The 23,708-nt window shown below is 38.5% G+C and overlaps 3 protein-coding genes across 15 annotated transcripts in view; 1 reads left to right on the forward strand and 2 right to left on the reverse strand.

Annotated features, from left to right (window-relative positions):
• The window catches only part of unc13a (unc-13 homolog A (C. elegans)), a 38,772-nt gene extending 31,527 nt beyond the window's left edge, over positions 1-7,245 (forward strand). For 7 of the 11 annotated variants that reach the window (XM_043223231.1, XM_043223234.1, XM_043223232.1 and 4 more), the window contains 5 exons: positions 101-248; positions 1,165-1,221; positions 3,796-3,888; positions 4,451-4,610; positions 4,697-7,245. In XM_043223231.1, coding sequence (XP_043079166.1) covers positions 101-248; positions 1,165-1,221; positions 3,796-3,888; positions 4,451-4,610; positions 4,697-4,985 — 747 coding nt within the window. In that variant the 3' untranslated portion in view covers positions 4,986-7,245. The remainder of the gene's footprint in view (positions 1-100; positions 249-1,164; positions 1,222-3,795; positions 3,889-4,450; positions 4,611-4,696) is intronic. The other 4 variants (XM_043223236.1, XM_043223237.1, XM_043223238.1 and 1 more) reach the window with 1 other exon arrangement.
• Positions 1-23,708, reverse strand: part of LOC122327734 (CUGBP Elav-like family member 5) — a 1,183,696-nt gene that overhangs the window by 285,500 nt on the left and 874,488 nt on the right. The gene's annotated exons all lie outside the window — the stretch shown is intronic.
• Positions 7,746-23,609, reverse strand: si:dkey-110c1.10 (unconventional myosin-Vb). The gene is made up of 35 exons (XM_043223243.1): positions 23,477-23,609; positions 22,667-22,777; positions 22,289-22,457; positions 21,855-21,999; positions 21,512-21,668; positions 21,295-21,438; positions 21,121-21,202; positions 20,925-21,032; positions 20,728-20,840; positions 20,317-20,585; positions 20,155-20,236; positions 19,422-19,562; positions 19,211-19,336; positions 19,034-19,117; positions 18,826-18,957; positions 18,591-18,688; positions 18,426-18,512; positions 18,035-18,355; positions 17,638-17,794; positions 16,337-16,576; positions 15,119-15,328; positions 14,903-14,996; positions 14,588-14,742; positions 13,534-13,701; positions 13,359-13,459; positions 13,153-13,264; positions 12,960-13,068; positions 11,834-11,956; positions 11,612-11,763; positions 10,902-10,991; positions 10,688-10,823; positions 9,385-9,685; positions 9,134-9,308; positions 8,189-8,269; positions 7,746-8,097 (listed from the first exon to the last, which is right to left on the reverse strand). The coding sequence occupies exons 1-35, from the start codon at positions 23,501-23,503 to the stop codon at positions 7,936-7,938; spliced, it is 4,962 nt and encodes a 1,653-aa protein (XP_043079178.1). The 5' UTR covers positions 23,504-23,609; the 3' UTR covers positions 7,746-7,935.

The following is a 23,708-nucleotide window of genomic DNA, read 5'->3' on the forward strand; positions in this document are numbered from 1 at the left end:
ATTAATCCACCGTAGCTTTGTATTGTTTGTTTGAGCGTCCCGACCAACCAGACACAGCGACATTGTCTCAAGAAATGTCTCCTGTTTTGTGCTTTCTTAGCAATACTTCCATGCTGGAGGTGTGGGGCTGAAGAAGACGTTCCTGGAGAAAAGCCCAGACCTGCAGTCTCTGCATTACGCCCTTTCCCTCTACACTCAGGCCACCGACAAACTCATCAAGACCTTCGTTCAGTCCCAGAATACACAAGGTAAGGCACATCCAGACGCCTCGCTGTCTTTAAATAGCAAATACTTACTCCAAATACTTATTCCCTACCTTGGCAAAATGTCAGTCTTATAAAATCAATGAAGTCAGGTAGTCTGCAAACAAATTTATTGTTTGCACCTAAAGGAATAGTTCGCCCCCAAAATAAAAATGTATTACTCACCCTCGTGCCGTTCCAAAGCTGTAAGACCTTTGTTTATCTTCAGAACACAAATTAAGATATTTTGCATGAAATCCTTTCTGATATCAAGGCCCAAAAAGGTAGTCAAGACATCATTAAAATAGTCCATTTGATATCAGTGGTTAAACCGTAAAGCTATGTAAATACTTTTTGTGTGCAAAGAATACAAAAATACAAAAAAAAGAATACAAAAAAAATATAAAACAATTATGTATTTGGTCCAAAATGTTTTTTTGCCATTTCTTTAATTAAATACATACAGCTAAATTATTTAAAAATATAGTTTTCTTTACTTTAAGCATATTTTTCTATATTTATATATATTATTGTGTATTATATATGTTAATCTCTATCTGTTAATATCCCTTTTTTCTCTCGCACACACACACTTTGGGAATCCTGACACACTTTAGTTCGGGATGCCCCTGGCAGAGCCATTTTAATAGATAATCCTTTAAAGTGTAATTAGGGTAAATGTCACCGCTTCATTTAAGTATTTAAACACATATGAAAGCAAGTGCGTGTGCAAATGTGGGTATGAGTGTAAAAAAACTCAACAGGTTGAAGATAAACTTTGTTTTTGGAGGACTGTTAATTTCTTGAGCTTGTTGGACTGTCTCTTTCTTTCTTTCTTTCTTTCCATCTCTCGAATCCCCTTCACTGTGTGCTCTCAATTTCTCTCTGTATTTTTCTGCGTCCTCTCCTTCTCTTTCACCAGTTCATGGAGGGAAGGGGGTAAGGTTCACCCATAGCGAAGACGTGTACCCAGAGAAGGGTACGTTCACGCGGGGCCCGGTGCTCCTGACGACAAAGAACCAATCAGTGCTCCACCCAAACCAGATCATGCACCTCCCATTCCAACGGGCCAATCGCATGCCCCACGACCACCCATATGTCCCCACAGAAAGGGCCTTGCATGTACAAGTACCTGGGAAGAACATGCTGTATGATCACATACATTGGTCTGAAATGTATTTTGACGCTACAGCAGCCGGATAGCCCAGGATGAAGTGTGTTTTGAATGGCAGTGAATGAGGAATGCACACACTTCTGCAGTGCGAGAGGCGCATGTGTGCTCTGCGGATGACGAGCCGCGAGTGTCAATGAGTAAGCGAGTGAGAGACCGTGACGAAACGTTACTTTCCGAGCACTGAACCACATTGTCGAATGTAGATGTGACATTAATTGCGACTGACTCAGCTTGTCCGCGGGCAGGGTCTGTTCTGCTGCGCAGCGCGATCTTCCCTCACGACCACGCAACGTGGTTTCCCTCCCTTAGGCTCAGACTAACAAGACAAACCTTCCCTCAGCCAATCGGAGTTTGTTCCTGGGGTCAGCTGATGAGCTTTCTGTCAGTGTGCATCAGCTCAGAAAGGCCCTAAATTGGCATTTAAGGGCCTTGTAAAACGAAAAAATCACTTGGATATATTTGGATTTGATTTATTATAATTGGAAATATTATAACTTGAGGTTTGAGACGCTCGAGACAAATTTGCTTTATTTATTAGGGTAAAGATTAAAGATTATTTTTAGAGACACCAAAGTTTTGGTAAGGATTTGATGAATGTCTAAAAGTCTACTTCATATTTTCATGAAAATGCGTTTATGATCAAAACATGTTGAAATGAATAACCTAAATAATAGCGCTGCCAAAATAAGTTTTAGATATCTGTTTACATGTGTGTGTGTTGTGCGTATTTATTCTGTATGTATAAATGCACACACATACAGCATATATTTTGAAAATATTTACACGGATATATTTATATTCATATAAAATACATCAGATCATATGTATATTTATTTTAATCATTTGACGGCACTACAAAATATATATTATAAATATATTTGAAAAATATTAGATTTTTGCTAAATTATACTAAAATATATATTTTTTTAAATATATATTATTTTACAGACTTTAGCACCGTTTTCTTGACTTTTCTGGTGAAATATGACATGGACATTTCTTGACAGATTTCGTGACATTTACCCAGATGCTCTTTGGGTAGGAGTTATCATAAAGTGCTACGTCAACAGCCGTCAGCATTACCGTTAGTTCAAGCACTTTCAAATCCCTGCTTGCTCAGACGGTTCAGCTCCGAGGAAACTGCATTATCAGCCTGTTTCTCTGACAAGCGCACGCATATAACAGATGCCGAAAGGAAGGAAGCTATGTTTTAATTATTATTTGATTGCAGCTGACCTAGATTCGGTGGAAAGATCTAGCCATTTAATTCCCATTTAGCTCATGAATTCACTGGAGGCATCATTAATCAAAGGTGGTTTCTGAATAATTTAGAAACATAAATGCATAGAATTTATTTGTGAATATCATCCTAACTTTAGGACAAAAAGGACTCTCCATGAGAGTGAATGGAGTTGTGTGGGAATGTATGTGGTTTTCCGCATGTACCTGCCTGCATTTAAAACCAAGTGAAAGACAATATCAGATGTTCTCCTTGTCTTCTCCTTCCTATGAATGACTGGACGAATAGGACTGCTCTCCCCCTCCCCATCATGGTTATAAACCCTTCATGAAACACCAGAAGTGAGGTGTGACCGCGCTGCATGTGTGCAGATGGTACACTCATGATAATCTGAGAAAACACACTTCTCTTTGTATCGTAAACACTTTGTTGCAAAAGAATCCTGTGAGGCATTACTTTATTTTGGTTGTCTGGTGTATTATGAGCTAATTTCATTGATTATTTCAGGTCACGGTTGCTTTGCGTAAACACTGGTTTGCTAGCTTGATATTTGTGTTAGCTAGCTAGCTGTGAAAAGCTGTTAGCGCTGTACACGGACACCGGAATAAAGTGCACCCGATTTTGTTCCTGAACAAGCCTCACAAATTCAGATTGTTGCAAGGATCACTTGTTCAATCACTTTCAGAGCTCATTTGCATTCTGCGCAGTGCTATATGAAGTTCATTAACGCATCACCCCAATTAAGTAAAGTCAAATTTGTTCAGCTCACAGCTTTTTGACTTAAGCATGTTAGCCCTTATGGAAATTAGCGGCTGTTCGCTAATTTAAAATTCTGTACAAATGAAATTCACATTCGAACTCAATCGATACAATAATATGCTCTGAATTTGTATTTAAGAAGTGTTCCGACATGAAAGACCAACCTGAAAAACTCTTCATATTATTAATGATTTCTCAAGCCAGGTTCGACACATTACGTTGATTAAATGTCGTTGTCATCCAATCAGCTGAAAGCATACATTGCCTCTGTATGACTCACAAAGGAAGTGATTAGAAGTTCCATTGAGCCATACTGATGCAAAGTATTCTGCCTGACCGAATATGGAGTCTTGACTTGACTTGTCTCATTTTGTCTGCAGGTACTGGTGTAGACGATGCAGTCGGAGAGGTGTCTATCCATGTAGAGATCTTCACTCATCCAAATACGGGAGAGCACAAAGTCACAGTGAAAGGTACATATTGTTTCTTGGTGTGCAACTGAAGCCTGTTTGTTTGCATTCCTCCTCGAGTTTAAATTTTGGAAAAAGTTGCATCAGGTAGGGTAAAACTTGCTGGTGGAATTCTTTTGAAGAAGCCTCAGTGTCTTTCCTCTCCAACCCTGCTCCCTGAGAGCTGCTGTCCTGCAGATCTCATCTCTAACCCTATTTAACCATACCTAAACCAACAAATTAAGGTATTCGGGATTACTTAATAATTGAAGAAATTGTTGGAACTGAGTTCTGCAGTATAGTAGCTCTCCAGCAGCAGACTGGAGCTTACAATTTTTGAGTCATAATATGACACTCTTAAGGTTCTGGTATGGACCTTTTAGGGTTAGATAAGCTACCAAGATGACCCGTTGAAGGTACTGTCCCAGTTACAAGCTGTTGTACCTTTAAATGTACCATGTTTGTGCAGAAGAATAGAGGGTTCTTGTAGTGTGGTGGTCTAAGCAACCCCAAATGGTCCCACAAGTAGTTTCATTTCTGCAGGGTAATGGGATGCAAGTGAACAACTCAATGTGTTTTCTCTTAGTGGTGGCTGCGAATGACCTACGTTGGCAGACTTCAGGAATTTTCCGTCCCTTCGTGGAGGTCTACATCATTGGCCCTCATCTCAGTGATAAGAAGAGAAAGTATGCCACCAAGTCCAAGAACAACAGCTGGGCTCCCAAATACAACGAGACCTTTACTTTGTGAGTGACATGCACTTTTTTTTCGTTTCTGCATACCACATTTTACGCAGCGGTTCCTGAACGATAATCCTGCTTCTTTTTCAAAGCACACTGAGTAACGAAGTGGGCCCGGAGTGCTATGAGCTGCAGGTGTGCGTGAAAGACTACTGCTTCGAGCGAGAGGACCGCACCGTTGGCATGGCGGTACTGCAGCTGAAAGACGTAGCACCGCGGGGCAGCGTAGCGTGCTGGCTACCGCTAGGTAAACGCATTCACATGGACGAAACCGGCCTGACCGTACTACGAATCCTGTCCCAGCGCAACAACGATGACGTCGCGAAAGAATTCGTCAAGCTTAAATCCGACCAGCGCTCTGCTGAGGAGGGGCGGAGCTAAGACCAGGAAGTAGCTAGCGAGGCATGATAACTTTGGTGTAAACACTGCCCCCTGATGTTCAGATGTTGCACTAGCACATAGAAAAAAATACACAAGATTTATCTCGGTTCTCTACTTTACTCTAACGTCCAAACGTTTACGTGACAAAGCAGTTATATATTTGTATTCAGTGCACTGCCATTAGAATTGCCAGGAAGGGCTTGTTTATCAAGCACAATTTGGCACATGAAACAGACACAGGATATTGTATGTCTTAAATACTTGATGTTTGTGATGTCTTTGATTTTTATAAAGCATATTTCAAGACAAAAACCTGCCAAAAGGTACAACACATATTTATCTATCTATTCTTCAGAACATTAAATATCACTATTAATGCACAGGTCTCAAAATATAAATCCAGAAAATATTATTTATAATAGTATATTATTTATAATAGTAGTAAATATTTAAATAAATAAATATATATATATATATATATATATATAAAAAAATAATAAAAGACTATATCACAGTAGTAATATATATATATATATTATTTATAATCAGATTTTTTCAAATGCATCTGTGAAATAAAACCAGATGAAGGCATGTAAACATGACAGAGTGCTACACAGTGCCATGATTTTTCGTACCCTTTTTTTCTTCAACATTCAGCAATCTGTAATGATGTCAAACCTCTTTCGTGCGGCCTTTTGTCAATCATTCCTGCACCCTTCGAAGGGTGCCTTAATGTCAGGGTCTCGTTTCTCCACTACGTACAACCATTTCACCCCTTAACCTCCTTAATAGGGACCAAAACCCCCTATGGGTCAGACTTTAACGTTATGCAATCGTTTAGAAGCACAAGAGAATTATGAAAAACAGACCTACAACCAAATACACCTCTGAAAGCAGAGTGGTTGCTTTTTCATGTAGTCCGAAAATGCGTAAAGTTATTTTGAAGGGGGCGCCACTTGCAGGAAATCCTATAAATTCTACGTATCGTACAAATACAAGATACTTAGACGCTTCACGCATCTAGATTCAATCACAGGGCCACCTCTGTCCTGTCCTCGTGTGTTTTCCGATCCGTTCAAGTTTGAGTGCCTGTGCGGTTTATCCGGTGTTTGTCGGCACGATAAGGCACTACGGTTTATACGATGTATAAATTGACAAACACTGCTTGTGTTAGACACCAGAGCTGCCTGTTTCAGTAAAATTTCACTTTATAACGTCACGTTTAAATGTCGCACCGCTTCAGATCATTCCGTGCAAAATGGGACGTTTTTCCCCACTCGCTGGTTTCACACCTCGGAAGAATCACAGTCATTGAGAATCTCTCCTATAGAGTTGCCATAGTAACCGCTGATGAATCCTGCCATTTTACTGGAAAACCATCCACCATATTAGAAAAGCACAAGAGATACGCTCTACAGTGTGGGTTAAACGCCGTACACCCGTTCATTCCCTAAGCGCTAAAACGTGCTACTTCGCGAAAATCTGAGGTGAAGTTATCGAGATTTAGCCACGAAGTGCGACAGATATTTCCCCGCATCGTTTCTCCCGAAAATAGTCTATGCATTTGTTCTATCAGTCATAAGTGATCAACAGCCTTGGATTGTTTACATCGCGAACGCTCAGCGCAAACCGTAGCTGCAAACTTCGCTGTTGTTTTGTTTTACCGACCGAATCCTTTTATGTTCAGTGTTGTGATATTGAACACTAGGGTTCTGCCAGGCGTTATTGAATGTTGAATTGACTGCAGAGCGGGAAAATAGAATCTGTAGCAAGAACATACTTTCATTTGGGCAGTAGGATTTCAAATATTAAAGCTGTGTGTTGCTGTTTGTGAATAATATTACAGGATACAGTCGTGAGCATGTAGTACGAGACAAAGCACACGCAGACACAAGTGCACACGGATCCCAATAAAACGGCGACTCCTTGCCTGTATATAAGAAGCAGTGCATGTTGGGAAAGATTCTTCTTTGTGCCAGCATGTATCTTTGGCGTGATATTGAATAGTTGTCTTTATTTCTCTTGATTTTGTCATTTATTTTGATATTTGGGTATTATTTTCTATTTTTGGAAGGCTTGTGAATATATAAATATGTATTACTGACGTGTAGTGGTACAGAGTTACTAGCATGAGAGATTTTTTTATACGAAGATGTTTCTAATTTTCGTTTTTCTAAATATGATCGTTCTTATCGGGGATGGAGGTAAAACAGATGGCGGCCTTGGTTTGTTTCTACTTCCAATAAATGGTTGAAAATTGCAACGTGTATGGATTTTTTGTTGGTTTCTGTTCAATTACATGTGCATTTCAATACATATCCATATATACTAGTTCTGTCAAGCGATTAAACGCATCCAAAATAAAGGTTTTTGTTTACATGATGTATAGTATGTGTGTGTGTGTGTGTATAATGTATATTTGTTAGGTATAAATACATATGGCATATATTTACGTTTATACGTTTATGTTTATATATTTTATATTATATATAAATAGATACGTAAACATAATTTTATATATATATATATATATATATATATATATATATATACATATGTAACATTATGTAAACAAAAACTATATATATATATATATATATATATGTGTGTGTATATATATATATATATATATATATATATATATATATATATATATATATATATATATGTATATATATACATATATATATACACACACACACTATATACTTTTTTAAATGACAAAATATACTTAAAAAATAAAGATCAAGGCAAATTTTTATTTTATATTTACGTTTAAAATCTTTACATTTCAAATAGGTATTTTTAAAGGTAACATCATTTTACATTTAAAATGCACCTAAAATTAGCATGCCATACACAAAATGCCCAGATAATGTTTTAAAGTGAGGTTGTAAGGCAAAGGCAAAAAAAAAAAAATGCATTTCAGGAGGCAAAGGAACCCCCGCGTTCAGACCCTGCGTAGGAAGGAGATCTTGAGGGACTCTGGGATTTCCAGCTGGGCGGCACTGACTTGCGGTGGAGGCAGATAAGGGAACGTGACGGGGAACACCCGTCTGACATCCATCAGAAGCTGTGGAGGTTGCCCCTCAGAACGGCCCTTCAGCAGCCCCTGGGAAACCCAGCAAGAAAAGCAGCGCTGTCACTGCTGGACAAAAACCCTGCTATGAAGCTGTTTCAGGATTGAATGCTTCTGCTCTTACCTGCACTATACGGATGAAATTGAGCGTTACTCTCTCTTCAAGGTCACTCTGAGGTGTATAAAGGCTTAAAATCTTCACCATCTGAAAGACACGTTTGAAACACTACGGTTAGCGTGCCAGCATAAATTTGGGTGTATTTATAATTGATCATATTTATTGAACGTATATTGAAATTACATTTCGTACATGTACGTACACGTGTATATAATTAACATGTGTATATAATTTAATTATAATACATTTACATAATAAATTACATATAAATAAGTTATATATAATTCTATCTATATTACATCATTTAAAGAAAATGAAACAAATATAAAATTGCAAATATGTAGATTTAAAATAAATGTAAGGATAAACAAAGTCAAAAAATATAGAAAATCATTATTCAGATTTTTGTTAAGAGAAAATAAAATTGCAAATGTGTGTATTTAAAATAAATTAGGATAAAGGATAATGTTTTAATTATTTAAATTATTATTGAATTCATACGTATTTGTGAATTCTTACAAAACTAAATTTACAAATGAGTATTGATTTATTATATATATATAATAACCTTCATTGTAATATATTTATAGACAGACATATATATATCTGTCTGTCTATAAATATATTACAATGAAGGTTATTAATTATATAACTGATAAACTATTAAGGCAAAAAATTATTCTACTATAAACAGAATTATATTCAATTTAATTAAATTCATATATATATATATATATATATATATATATATATATATATATATATATATATATATATATGTGTGTGTGTGTGTGTGTGTGTGTGTGTAAATATATAAACATTTTATATAATGTATATAATAACACTTTTTAAATATATATTTTGTTTATAATAAAAAAAAGAGTATTCAGCAAGAAAAAAAAGATTGTATTTAATTTGCCTGACATGTAAGTTTAATAACAGATACACCACCTGCTGGTTGGACAGTTCATTGCAGGCTCGGACCATGGCCTGTCCATCAGCTTCAGTCTTCTTGCTCATCTGAAGGAGCTGCGCTGCTTGTATGAGTGGCTCCAGCGCAGTCACAGCGCCTCCTGTCTGCAGAGAACGACTGCGCAGCCACTCCTCCAGTAAACTCACATTATACCTACAATATACGCACATCGCTTCAGCTTCCGTATTCGGTTTAAGACACTGAGGCAGACGTCTGAGAGATCTCTGACCTGATCTGCAGGCCGCGGTTCCAGCAGCACATGTCCTTGCGCAGCAGCAGGCTGTTGAGGGTGGAGGCGGCCAGCAGGTACATGAGCTGCCGGAAGGCTTGCTCCTGCAGGGCCGAGGGCAGGTCCTGACGGGACAGGGCCGTGTGCAGCGCAGACAGCTCCCTCAGGACCCCTGACATAGTCGCTCCCTCCACGCTGGCTGGAGGTCGGGGGTCAGATCCTGCACGCTTACGACCGGAGCTCAGCTTCACTGAAGATACAGCCAGGCCAGGAATGGTCTCACTCTCAAGCATGGCTGGGACTAAAGTTAAGAGAAGGATGCACGACCACATATATGTTACATTGTATTGTAAATAAATGTATTATAATGACATGTATGTAAAATGGTGTGTGTGTGTGTGTGTGTGTGTGTGTGTGTGTGTGTATATATATATATATATATACACACAGACACACACACAAACACACACCATTTTATGTCAAAGACGAAAAAGGTTTTAAGCATAAATACATTTGCAAATTGCAATTTTGAGAATGTTTTACTAATTTTAATGTAATTTGATATACATCTAAATATAATGAAATATGTGGCCATGTTTTAATAATGTAATAAAAGTATATTCATGTTATTTTATTATATAATATACGATTATTTTTATTGTTTGTTAATATGAAAAATTTATATATGTGTGTTTATGTATATTAAAATTATGTTCACATAATGAATTAAATACAATGTATGTATATTACATATGTATATACACTTATTAAAGACATAAAATTAAAGTCATAAAATTAAATGTAAATTTTGTGTTTAATATTAGAATGATCATTAGGAGTTTTTTTGCAGAAAATGACAATTGACAATAAGAATTGTTTTTATTTGTTCTGAATGAAAATAAGGGTTTCTTTTATTTATTTATTTATTTTTGGTTATTTCACCAAATTATGAATCCTTAACTCTTCTAAAGTTAGACTATTGGTATTGTGTTTGTCTGAAAATTTATATAAACGTCATCTGTTTTGTTATTTTGACAATGCTCTCAATGACAACAATCCGAACATTAAAATTTGCCATAAATATCATTAACATACATATATATACATATACATATATATATATATATATATATATATATATATATATATATATATATATATATATATATATATATATATATATATATATATATATACATATATGTATATATATATATATATATATATATATATATATATATACACACACTACAAGGTGATAGGCAGCTGTGTAGGAAAGGTGTTTGTGTCAGTATAACTGTACCGATGATGGGTTGCAGGCGACTCTCAGAGATGGACAGCAGCTGCTGATAGGCCTGAATACACAGATCACTGAGAGTCCGGACAGAGTCCTGCACATCCGTCACCAGAGGAACCAGCTCCTCTGAGCCCCTGCCGTCCTGCAGGAGAAGAGCCAGATTTCAGTTTGAAGTCGTTTCCGCAAAAGAAGTAGAGTATCTAGAGGTGAGAAGAGTGACCTGTCGGGGAGAGTGCTGGCAGAGCAGGTCTTTGAGCAGGTAAGCGTTCTTCAGCCACACAGCCGTCACGTCCAGATCATTCCCGTGTTTCTACAACATGAATCCAAAAAAAATAACTAATTACCCCATGATTTACTCACCCTCAAGCCATCCTAGATGTACATGACTTTAATCCTTAAAACGAATACAATCTTAAAACGTTATATTAAATAACGTCCTGACTCTTCCAAGTTTTATAATGGCAGTGAATGGTCGCTGAGATATTTGAAGCCCAAAAAGGTGCATCCATCCATCATTAAAAGTGCTCCACGCGGCTCATGGGAGTTAATAAAGGCTTCAGGTTCACTTATTTCATTAATAACATCTTAAAGGGGTCATATGATGCCACTTTAAATTTTCCTCTCTTTGGAGTGTTATAAGCTGTTAGTGCACAAAAAAGATCGCTGGCCAATCAGAGCACACCTCGCTTCTTTAAAACGGTGAGCTCTGTACAAACCGACCCGTTTCAGAAGGGGGGGCTTAGAGGAGAAACAATAACGTACAGTATGTGGAAAATAAGGTGTTTTTTGAAACTTAAAACACATAAACGCATTGCATTACACCAAACAGACAAAATAAGGTTCTTTTCGGCAGCATCACCCATTTAACTTGGCACACTGCGCTAAATGCTAAAGATACGAACGCTAGGTAAATCAAAGTTAGCAGTTCACCTTCAGGGCGGTTTTAATGGCGCCCGCGGCAGCACTGCAGAGCCCCTTCACCCGCGTCTGATCACCGCTGCAGTCCGCCTGCCGCACACACAGAAACAACACCCGAGCCGCCAGGCCGGGGGGCAACGACAAGACACCCTCCACCCTCGCGTCTGCCACAGAGAAACGTTCAGTCCTCAAAACTACTCTCAAAACTACCCTCGAGCGTTGCGTGCTGCTGACCTGTTATGAGCTGTTTGATCAGCTTGCTCTCATCTTTCTTCCTGCACTCCAGCAGTCCGGTCAGCATCGGGCTCTTCTGAGGGCCAGGAGACGTCGGGTCCTGGGACGCGGTCGTAGCTACGCCTGAGCGTTAAATACATTTTCATTCTTAGTCTCTTATTAGATCAATTGCATGATCATTTGTAGCTCTTGACATACTTCTTTACGTGTAACGTTTTTAAAGAATAAATGCATAGGCTTCATTCAACAATTTGGCACCGTGGCGTCATCGTAGCGCCGTTCTGAGTCAGCCACGACACGAGGATGCACTTTCTTGGTTTATTTAAGCTTTGATTTGAACAAAAACATCTTGTGTGTCACGGCGGACACATAAAGAGCATATGCTCTTTGTATCCAGCGATACTCTCCAGAATGGTGCTACAGTACCACATTGCTGAACAAAGTTGTTTTTGATTTCTTTGCATATAGAAAGTATTCTTGCAGCTTCAAAATGTCGCAGATTAAGACAGATTGCAGTTGGAGCGTTCAGACAGTGTCTTTCATACTTATCTGGACCTTGACAGTGTTCATTCCTTGGCAGTCAATGGGACGGTCACAAGATTCCCATTGTTTATTTAAAATACATTAAATTGTGTTCTGAAGTCGAACAAAGCTTTGTGGATTGGAGGTAATTGATAAATGAATACGAATTTGAAGTAAACCTTCGAGAAGCGCAATCGATTTTATCATTAATAACAATATAAGCAGAAAAGCAGCATCTTAAAATGATTTTTGCAAGATCATGTGACACTGAAGACTGGATTAATGATGCTGGAAATTCAGCTTTCCATCACAGGAATAAATTACATTTTGGCATATATTTAAACAGGAAAAGTTATTTTAAATTTGACAATATTACTATGTTTTTACTATGCAATTACTAAGCTTTGGTGAGCATAAGAGACTTCTTTCAAAAACGGCACAATCTTAAAAATACAGTTCTTTATTGGCATCTAAGGAACCTTCCCGTTCCACAAAAATAAATAAAGGTAATAAAAAGGTTCCATTTAAAAGTGAAATAGGAACCAAAAAGATGGTTCCACATACTCTTAAGAGCATACTTCCTGTGTCTAAATACTACACAGACCTGCGTAAGACAGGATTCTCCTGAGGCTCACAGTGTGTTTCAGTTCCTCGAGTTCCCGTCGCAGCCGGACGCATTCCTGCTCTCGAACCACCACCCGCTCTGTCAGGTCCTTCATAAACACACACAAACATGTAAAAAATGACAAATTAACGCGCGAAGAGCATTCGACGGTAAGTTCAAACGGAACAGGTACATTTATCTCAGGATCTCCAGGCGTATCTTGAGCCTGCTGGAGTTTCATCCGGAGATCTGACATCTCCTGCTCCCACTGCGCTCTCTGAGACAACAGCTGCCTCTCTAGGAACCTGGAGACATACAATGTAATGAGCATCATATCAGCCATTAATGACTTCCAGTGTACGAATCTGTTGCACGTGAGGTGAGCAGAAGGAAACTGACTTGTTGGCCACCCGTACAGCGTCGTAAGCGCATCGGAGGTCCTCCCCCTTCATGCTTTCGGCAGTGTCTTTCGCAACGCTCATATCCTCCATTAGGACGTTCTGCGCGTAAGCGTTCTTGTGTTTGTTATTGCAGTTTTTTGTTTTGCATGTTTAGTTTGGACTGAAACACTAACCAGAGGCTGCTCGTCTCTCCAGGGCCTCCTGTCGGTGGGCGACGTCACGCTGATCCTCCTCACCTCCTCAGGGGAAGGGAAGACGGGCGAGCTGGGGAACGGTGCGGAGACGGGCGAGAGAGGCTCCAGAGACACAGTCGAATCTGTTCGTCTGTGTCCACGTGAACGCTGAACACGCACATGTATAACTCATATATACATTCACGTATACATACACATATTAAATATCATTTTATCACTATTACAAAAAGCAGTAAACTAATATAACATTATATAATGCATAATAGATCATTACTACTACATTCAAATATCTTTTTAATTACTATGTAATGTCATTTTTTTACATTTGTACATGTACAGGGCATTGTTATCACTGAGATACTATTATAGTTTTTATTAGTGGGATTTTTTTATCCATTCATTCATTTAAATTTTAGTTAACATTTTAGTAATTTTTTTCTGCGGTCTTTTTTATCATCATTATTATTGTTTTTTTGTTTCTACATATTTGTACATATGTTTAATTGTTTTGTCTTGTGTTTTTTTCTTGCGTTTAATTATTTTAGTGCATTAAGTTAAACTAAATGCAAAATTTAAACTGGCTGATATAAAATAAGCATGGGTTTTTATTCTGTATTTCATTTTTTTCCCACTTTTTTGCTTGTTTTTGATTATTTAAAGTAACAATTTTATATGGTTTCAGTTTTAGTTTACTATAGGCCACTGTGTAGTCTTTTTTTTAAGTTTATTTGTGTAGAGCTTTTTAAATATAATAAAATATGTAATAAATCATTAAACATTTATATTCTATGAAAATCAGGAATTGTAAAACCTTAAAAAAATGGTATTTAATTTATTTAACTTTTTGTTTGATTTATTGTTTTTTTTAAGTAACTTTTATGGTTTTAGTTTTTGTTTATTATTGGGTATTGAGTAAATTACATGAATTAATTGTTGTAATGAAAAATGCTATGATAATTAGAAACTGTATTCAACAGGAGGAGACGTGATGTGGAAACTTTGTCTTAAAGGATCATTTTCATTAAAGATGTACCTCATTGGTTGTAAACAGGCTCATGTCTCTCAGGTTGTCGTATCTTTGCTCTAGTCGTGTGAATTCTCTGAGTAAACTCTGGTATCTCCTCCTCTCCTCATCCAGCTCCGCTCGCACTGATGCATCTGCCTGATCCACAGTCTGCTGACGCTTCTCTGAGACACACAAGCGCTCTCATTAGTGTTTATTCGACTATGTTTATACTATTTCCATACTCATTGTTTGTCTTTAAATCCGTTAAAATTAGTCTTAGTCTGCCATCTCATTCATTTATTAACCAATTGGAGCTGAGATGGTGAAAACAACACGACTCACCCTCCAGAGCTTTTTCCTGATCCTGCAAACGAATGGCCAGATCGTCCCTCGCTTTCTCCAAAGAATCTCTCTCATCTCGGAGAGCTTGGATTTCCTGGAGTAAACGGGGGAATAAACAAACTCAACAGAACCAGCTGCCTTGCCAGAATAGAGCGTTGTTTGGAGAAGATAAAGCGGATGATTTTAACCATATATAAAATGCGACGCGTGGCTCACTTGTGTAAGCTGGAGGATCTCTTGTGCAGCTTTCTCCTCGGCTCTCCTCCTGTCCTTCTCTTGTTTGTCCGTGAGTGAAGGAGCAATGTTTGCGCTCTCCTGCAGCTGGTTCTGGAGTTTGAAGAGGCCGGACCGCAGCTGTTCCAGCTCACAGCTGTGAGCTTCTCGCTCGGCCTGAAGAGTCTCCCTCAGAGACGCACTCTCTCTCGCCTGAGAGACACAAACACACTTGATATACAGTGATATTTAACAATCTGAATAGTGCCAGTGTTGGGGTGAAGCATTACAAGTCACAGTTATGTAATCAGATTACTTTTTAAAGTAACTAGGAAAGTAAGACATTACTAGATATTAATTTAGAAGAAAATACTGGACGAAATAAACTAATTCAATTGACGAACCTATTCAGCCATACTAAACAAAATGACTATAGATAAACATTTGTGTGTCCTGTTCTTCATGTAATCCAGAATGGCAGCACAATAGAAAAGTTGGAGTTTTTTCAGCCTGATGCTTATTTATTTCACTTCAGGTTTGAAAGCGCTTTTACTTTTGCCAAAAATAGAGACTTTAAACTGAAAAAAAAAAACAATCAAGCCCAGCCGAGGTGAGAAAAATTAATGCAAAAGTACTGTAAAGCATTATTTCCATAAAAAGCAAAGTAATAAAATTAGTAACATTTTCAGGAAGTAACTCAATATTGTAATGTTATTGTATATCGTAATGTTATAATGCATATTGTACTTTACAATACCTTTTCCTAAGACTTTGCTTACACCATGACAAGTAGTTAGTTATTTATTTAAAAAAAAGATAGATATTATCATTATTATTATTATTTGCTCATTCCTTTAGAAAAAGAGATCATGGTTTTAGTACAAACGAAACCACAAAAAATGGTAAGTTAAACCATGGTAACCAAAAGTTAACCGTGGTTTTGCTACACTAGCTACACTTCCTACAAATAGTTTAACCAGGGTATGTAGCATTTTGCAATCAGTAAGCTTAGAACAAAATAAAACACACACATTTACTACAGGAAAACCATGATGTTTCATTTTAAAGAAGAGATGGTCTTCTTCTACCTTATACTGTACAATGCTTTGATGCAACCTGTGTTGTTAAAAGCGCTATATAAATAAAAATGATTGATTGATGGTTAATTTTAGAAGATTGCAGAGTTACATCCCAGTCCGAGCTAATCATCGATGCTTTCACCTGTTGGTCAGCTCGGAGCTGCAGCTGAATGAGTTTGACTTCCATGCCTTTATTGAGTTCTCTGTATTTCTCCACCGATCGAGCCTCAGCACGCAGGCGCAGGAGCTCTCTCCTTGCCGCTCGCCTGCGCACGCAGCACTGCAGGAGCACCACGGCAGCCCTGATGTGTCTGAAACTGCGCCGGGCCTGCCAGCCTCGCACCCGCGCCTGCAAGAACACCGCCGCCCGCTCGGTCAGCATCTAGAGAGACAAATATAAAACAAATTAGACGGTAAAATAATAATGCTTACTATATGACAACTATATATGCACTCTACTGATTTACTAAATGCAACGTAAAGTGCCAAGCTGCCATAACCAAAAAAATCACCATTATCAATTGCCTGTTAAGATTTAGTGATTTCAAGAGGATGTATTCTTCTTTAAGACTCGTATAATTATTCTTACTCTAATGAAAACAACACGTCATGAACCATAAATAATGGTAAACTAATACTCGACACAAGGGAAACAATCAATTGATAAATTAAAACTGAAACAACTTACTTTGACAACACAAAGATGACAAAACAATATAAATAAAACAGGCAAAGGGTGAATGATGCAACCATACTGATTATATTCTGCCTCAGTGGATAATGGAAAATGGAAATGCAACTGAACAACAAAGCCTTTTTTTGCATAGACCTAGTAGTACTCACAAAACACACACACACACACACACACACACACATTAGTCAACAGTTTTGCCTGATAGTTTGACTCTAAATCTCTGGCATATTATAAAAGAAATGCCGCATTGAGATGCATTATTTGAAAGTTGTTAAGGCCCGTTCACACCAAGACTGATAACTCCACACCAGTGGACAATATTATGTTTACTCTAAGCACACGCACATTTGCCATTTTAAATTGTTGAGCATGTGATAGCAAGATTGATTCTAAATGGGTGGCAATGTTTTTATCTTCCATCAGAAGGAAAAAAATAATTCTGAGATTATTTGAATAATTCCAACAATATTGTTTCAATGTGCATTTGTGATGTGGACTCTGATATACTTTAATACTGATGATTATTTTTAGAACTATACTTTTATCATTACCTTTATAGTTATCGTCCTTGGTATGCATAGACGTCCTTGGTGTCTTTAGAACAAGATAAATTAATAAAAGACTAAAATCAAGTAAATCCTTGCCTATTTTTTCAGGATTTAGCTGTACAATTAAGCATTCTGGGAAATATACCTGCAAATGTATTTGTATTTTTGTAACTATACCTAGGCATGTATGAAGTCATTTACCTGTCTATAAATCCGACGAGCCTGAGTGCCTCTGATGAAGGCCTGGATTTTGATGGTGGCCTCTCTGATGGTGAGATAAAGCTGTCGCACAACCAGCATGCGGTACATTTTCTGGATGATTAAAGCTGCACGTGTGTAACGGAGGCTCCAAGCCAACCTAATGGTTAGATAACATTAAAGCATGTACTTCAAATTGGAGTCACAAATATACAAAAACACCCATTAGAAAAAAAACTACTCAACCAGAGCTTAATTTCCCAAAAGCATGGTTGTTAGTTTCATTGAACTGCTAACAAAAAAACTTGCGACAATAATTGTTTTTGGAAAACGCACCCCAGAATAGGACCTTAAAAGCATACAGTACATAGAGTGCTGTCTAGGTAACACCCTAACCCACCTTCGGGCCAGTGTTCCTCTTATGTAGCGCTGCAGGATGAAGGTAGCCCACCGGAGCCGCTGATAATACCTACGCTGCAGCCATCCTCTCACCCAGCTTTGGATCAAAACTCCTGCCGCATGCAGGCGATCCCCTCTCAGCTTCTCCAGCACTGCAACCTGTCCGGCCCGGAAGAAAACCTTGGTCTTGCCAAAGCAGTACTGTTCTGGATCAGGGATGAGATCAGGAAGAGCACTCTGGCAGGAATGGCGCATATCATCTTTAGGAACAGAGCCATGTAGCAGCACTCGATAACGAGTGTAGAATTCATTGTATGTCCACCTGAGTACAGATGAGAGAGTCAGAGATGAAAGAGAGAACTGAATTGAGAGACCTACTGAAGAGTACTTGCCTGGAGGGGTAGCCTGCAGCACTTATTCGGATGGTCTCCAAGACTCCACATGCTCGCAATTGCTGCACTGCTCGCTTAGGATCAAATCTGATATAGAGAGATGAGAAAATGTTACTCAAATTAAAATAGACATGATCAAGAAGGACATTTTATTTATTCTCTTACAGAAATGGCTTTTTGAGGTCATTGGACTTTATGCAGCGGACATAATGCGGTGTGGTGCTGTTCAAGGTGTCCATCAAAAGTTGCAGGGATTGACGAAACTAGACACACAAAGAGAATATGTAGGAAAAGATAGGAATCTAAGACCTTAAGAGTCAAAGAATACCTTTAGATGGACTTGAGTAGGACTGGTTAATCAAGAGTTTTCTTTAGACAGAAACCAGGAGAAGCAGCTCACCTGATAGCCAACAGTTAATTTGTGCTCTCGATGAGCTCTCTTTCCTGAACGTATGCTCCCGTTTGCAAGAGAGGAGTTGGGGAGTGATCCACCTGCTGACTCCTTCTGAAACAACTCAGCAACTAGTTCTGACTATGAAGGGTACAAACAGTTGTAAGGAGGCAGACTGAGAACAAAGCAAATTTTTTCTTAACTATTCAAAGAATACCTGGCTAGCTCTCAGTATATTGATGGGCTCCTCAAATACAGTGTCTCGGTTCTTGTCTAAAAAGCCATCGCAATCGTACTGGACCTAATTAAAAAAAAATAAGATCACAAACATTGAAAGGTTTGGTGTTATTGAGTCAAACATTAAAAGTAATTTGGTGAATTGATGTTTTCTTACCATATCAGCAAAATGCACAATGATGAAGGCAGAGTTGGACATGCGTGGTTTACGAAAGTGAGTGCTGTGTTTCAGGTGCTGGTCGTAAAGCTTCCGAGCCCAGTTCTCATCTGAGCCTTTAGGCATCTAGAACAGAGCGATACTGGGTAGCACTCCTTGATGTCATGATAGGAAGGACTACAGCATGGATTACAACAAATAGATTCCTCACTCTGCATTCTTCATCCAGAAGATCAAGTAGGCCCAGTTGGCCTTCAATGAGTGCAATGCACGGCTGGTTATCACTGAACTCAATACGGTTCCAAGGAAGTTCCTCTCGCAGATATTCCTCCTGCTCTAGCTGAAACACGTGCTGACAAGGATGAAAATCATATACCAAATATTTAAAACAACAGATTGATCAATGTTGGGTCAACAAGTCAGATAATGATGAGTCAGGTTTTGAAAAGCTCTGTGTAACCAAGTATTGGCACTTGTACAATGCACACTACGGTGTAGAGTAACCTCTTCTTTCCAGAAATGTCCTGGCCAGGGTTTCTAAATTGTAAAAGTCCAGGTTTTGTCTCAGTCTTTTTCTATTGTTTTCTTATTTGTTGGAGATAATAGGCTTGTTCAGCTTAAAGCAGCATTGCACAGATCAACTGGCATATGACATCAGGAGCATAAGGAGCCATCTAAGCATCTGGTAGGTCTAAGCATCACCACTTCAATTCAAACTAAAAAGTAGTTTGAACAATAGTGTGCAGGCATTGTACAATAATATACCCATTGCAGTGTTCGAGAGGGAAACGGAATATCAAGAAAAATGTTGAAATCCCAGCCAGGACATGTCCAGGAAAAATAAGATGGTCACCGTACTAGGCTGGAGCAACCTTAGTCACTCTTCACTAGATAGAAGATGTAAGATGCCTATGTACACCAAGTTCCAATATCTGGAAACTTACCCTGTTGAACTGCTGTTGGAGTTTCTCGTTGGCGTAGTTAATACAGAATTGCTCAAAACTATTCCTGTCAAAAGTCTCAAACCTATAAATGATCAAAGAAAAGATTGACCAAGCAATTCTACATGTACGTTTTTCTGTTGTTACATACAAAATAACTCTTACCCATAGATATCAAGAACTCCTATAAAAGATTTGGGCTGTTCCCGGTGCGCTCTTAAGGATGAATTCAGCCTCTGCACTGTCCAAGTGAACAGTTGCTCATACACATGCTTAGCTAGAGCATCCCTTGCTTCATTAGCCTGCTGACCTGTCATGGGCTTCACAAGCATTTCCCCACCCACTGCCAATCGTCTGTGGCATAACCATTGGCCCATCTGAGTACCTTCCACCCCTAAAAGCTTGGCAAAGATGGCCAACGAACGATCATTGGCCTGCCAGTATGATAAATAAGAAATTATGTCCATATTAGCACATGCTACTTGTTAACAAATTAGCACAGCTTCTGTTCTTCCTATACATAGACATCAAATTTAACTCAGAAATGTGCAAAATAATAGGAAATGGTGCTTGTACATCAATGTAGCTCCGGTCCCCACCACGACCACTGGCTTGTATGTTGATATTCCCCAGATGAAGAATGGCTGCCAGTATATGAAATATCTCCATCTGCTGGTCAGGCTGCACTCCTGCGGGGGTGAACCGCAAGTTTCGCAAAAAGTGTGTTAGGTTGTTTGGGAGGAATGTATGGATGTTTATTTTTTTTAGCTTACCAAGAATAGTAAAGGCATTTCTTGTCCGCTCTAGCTCAACCGCATCATCTGTGCCAGAAATGTGCACATCTTGTCCTTGGTTGGTGTAATGAAAGTTCTCTGCAGAATCTAGCGAGATGCAGTAGTGCATGGTGTAAATGAACAAAAATGTCCAACACAATTAAACATGTTTTCAGGACATTGGTTTAGGCTTTACCAAGTTTAAGTGTCCTCAGCTCTGGCAAATCCCTGGAAGCACAAAGCTGGAAGAAGATGTGGTAGTTTCTTTCTTGAGCTGCCTGTTTGTGTCGTGAAGCAAATTTAATCTCAGTAACAAAGCTTGGTTATTGAATTATGAGATATTATGAAAACTACATGATTGAGCAAGCACCTGAAAAACAACTCTCGATTTCTCCAACAAGTAGGTCCTCATGTTTGCCCCAATTATATCTCCTTTACGTCCAAATCCTATCTCAATATACTTTCCAAAACGACTGCTGTTGTCGTTTCTGGTTGTTTTTGCATTACCAATCGCCTGTAGGTATTCAAATGTTACAAACGGCCTCCTCCTACTTTATCAAAAAAGGTCAGAAAACAAGTTTCAGTACCTCCATGATGGGATTTGATGCCAGCACTTTCTCCTCCACACTGGTCTGCTGGGCCGCACCACCCACGACAGCAAAGTAACGCATGGTGAACTTAGCAGATACAGTTTTACCTGAACCTGATTCTCCACTGATTATGATGGATTGGTTTTTCTCCTCTCTGTTATAATAATAAACCTATATGTTTTAGTTACAGTAATTTAATACAGACTCAGAATTAATAGTATTACGGTAGAATGTTGCTATTACTGTGGTACTTTTAATTAGGTAATTCACAGAATACCATGGCATTACCATGGTACATATTTTGTAAGTTAACTAATCTTGTTATTTGCTTGCTCTAGACCTGATCATAGTTCGGTATGCCTCTTCAGCCACAGAAAAAATGTGTGGCTCCATATCAGCCATGTCTTGGCCGCTGTAAGCATCGATCACTTCTTCTCCATAAATGGGCAACTGTTCATATGGATTTAACGCCACCAACACAATCCCTATTAAATATGAGAAATGAGACAATGTATTTCTGAAGTTAAAATTAAAATGAAAAGTGAAATCAATCTTAAAATAAATCTCAATCTTAAAAATATATCATAATTTTCTGTGCATAATTTACATTTCAATAAACCCAGTGCTTGGTAAACGTTCTTTACACTAGCCAATATAACAATGAGTTATGTTATTTAAATTTCTGCGCTTTGAACTTTACACCCATTAAAATAGAGGTCATTGGCCAACGGCTGTAAAAACCTGCTACTGTTTTCTGTAGAATGTATAACTCACCGCAATAAGTGTAAATGCTACTGTAGTCGAGAAAGCGCACACGCAAGTTGTGTAGCACTGCTGGCTCGTGGAGGAAGGTTAGAGCTGTGAGGTCATTTTCTCCCTCCAAAATATCAGGGTTACCTAGAGGAGGAAGACCCGATGGAGGCGACACCGGATACTCCATCTCCTTGTTTATAACAGAAAAATAGCATAGAAATGGTTTATAACTATAGAAATACGAAGCGTTTGTCTTATATGGCTGTGCAGCTGAAAATTAGGAAAACATTTAGTTTATAATGTTTTGAACACTGTTTGATTAGTGGTTAGTGCGACACGTTGTTTCTTAAAGGCTCATGGTTTCGAATTCAGAATCATAAGTGTGTGTAAGTGTCGTACTCTGCCATCAGTGAGTTGGATTCGTATGTGCTGGTCTCCAGGACGGTAGTCTTGAGGCAGCTGGGCAGACACCCACACAGCTTCTGGGTCTGGCACCCACACACATGCCCCCTGAGAGACAACAGAAACAGTAACTATATTCACGCTAATCAACAGTATGTGGCAAGTCCAAAGTTTTCCTGTTTGATCTTGATCTCTATTTTTTAATCAATACTACCCAGACTCTCAAATGTTGAGTGTAAGGGTACATTATTCAACTGGATTTCAAAAAACACCTCAGGAATGAATTGGTACGTGTGCTTCCATCACCTAAACTACCTAAACCAGATCTTCAGGACTACTAGAAGGTTTATTGCAGGTGTGTTGGAGATAAACTGTGCATGAAGGTGGCCTTACAGGAGCAAGACTGGACATTGCATTGCACCTGATTATGATTATGTCTCAAGATATGGATACCAAGATATTGATTCAATATTTTGTACGTTACACAACCGTCTCATGTGCCTGAGTGATTTCCTGTCCCACCCCAGTGACACTTTTTCTCCTCCATCAGCATAAATACACTCACTGCGCCATTAAACATTAACACCAGCCGGTCGCCTCCGACAGTGAAAATAATACTGATGCACATGCACAACGTTCAACAAAATCGATCTATCTCAGTCTATTTATTTATCATCTATCTCTAATTATCTACTCATCTCTATCTATCAATCATCTATCTCTACTTATCTATGTTTATCTGTCTATCTATCATGGCATTCCAATGGAATTACAACCAATATATACTAAAAGTTAGTACGCGCTTACCTTTGTGTAGAGCTCTGTGGTTGCCATCTGGCCAGAAAGTTCTGCTTTGACAGCTCAAAGGAGACCTCACTAAAACTTCAGCTGTTCTTTTAATTTGTATCTCAGAGCGAGCGACCGGCCCCCGTGCCCTTTGGTCCGTTAGAGATTCAGGCATCATAACCGTAATGGTAAGTTAACAGTTAATCCTCCAGCTTAGAGAAGGGACACTGAAAACAGCTCTGTATCCGAACCG

This window comes from Puntigrus tetrazona, chromosome 22, assembly GCF_018831695.1.
Source record: "Puntigrus tetrazona isolate hp1 chromosome 22, ASM1883169v1, whole genome shotgun sequence".
In the NCBI taxonomy this organism is placed as follows: domain Eukaryota; kingdom Metazoa; phylum Chordata; class Actinopteri; order Cypriniformes; family Cyprinidae; genus Puntigrus; species Puntigrus tetrazona.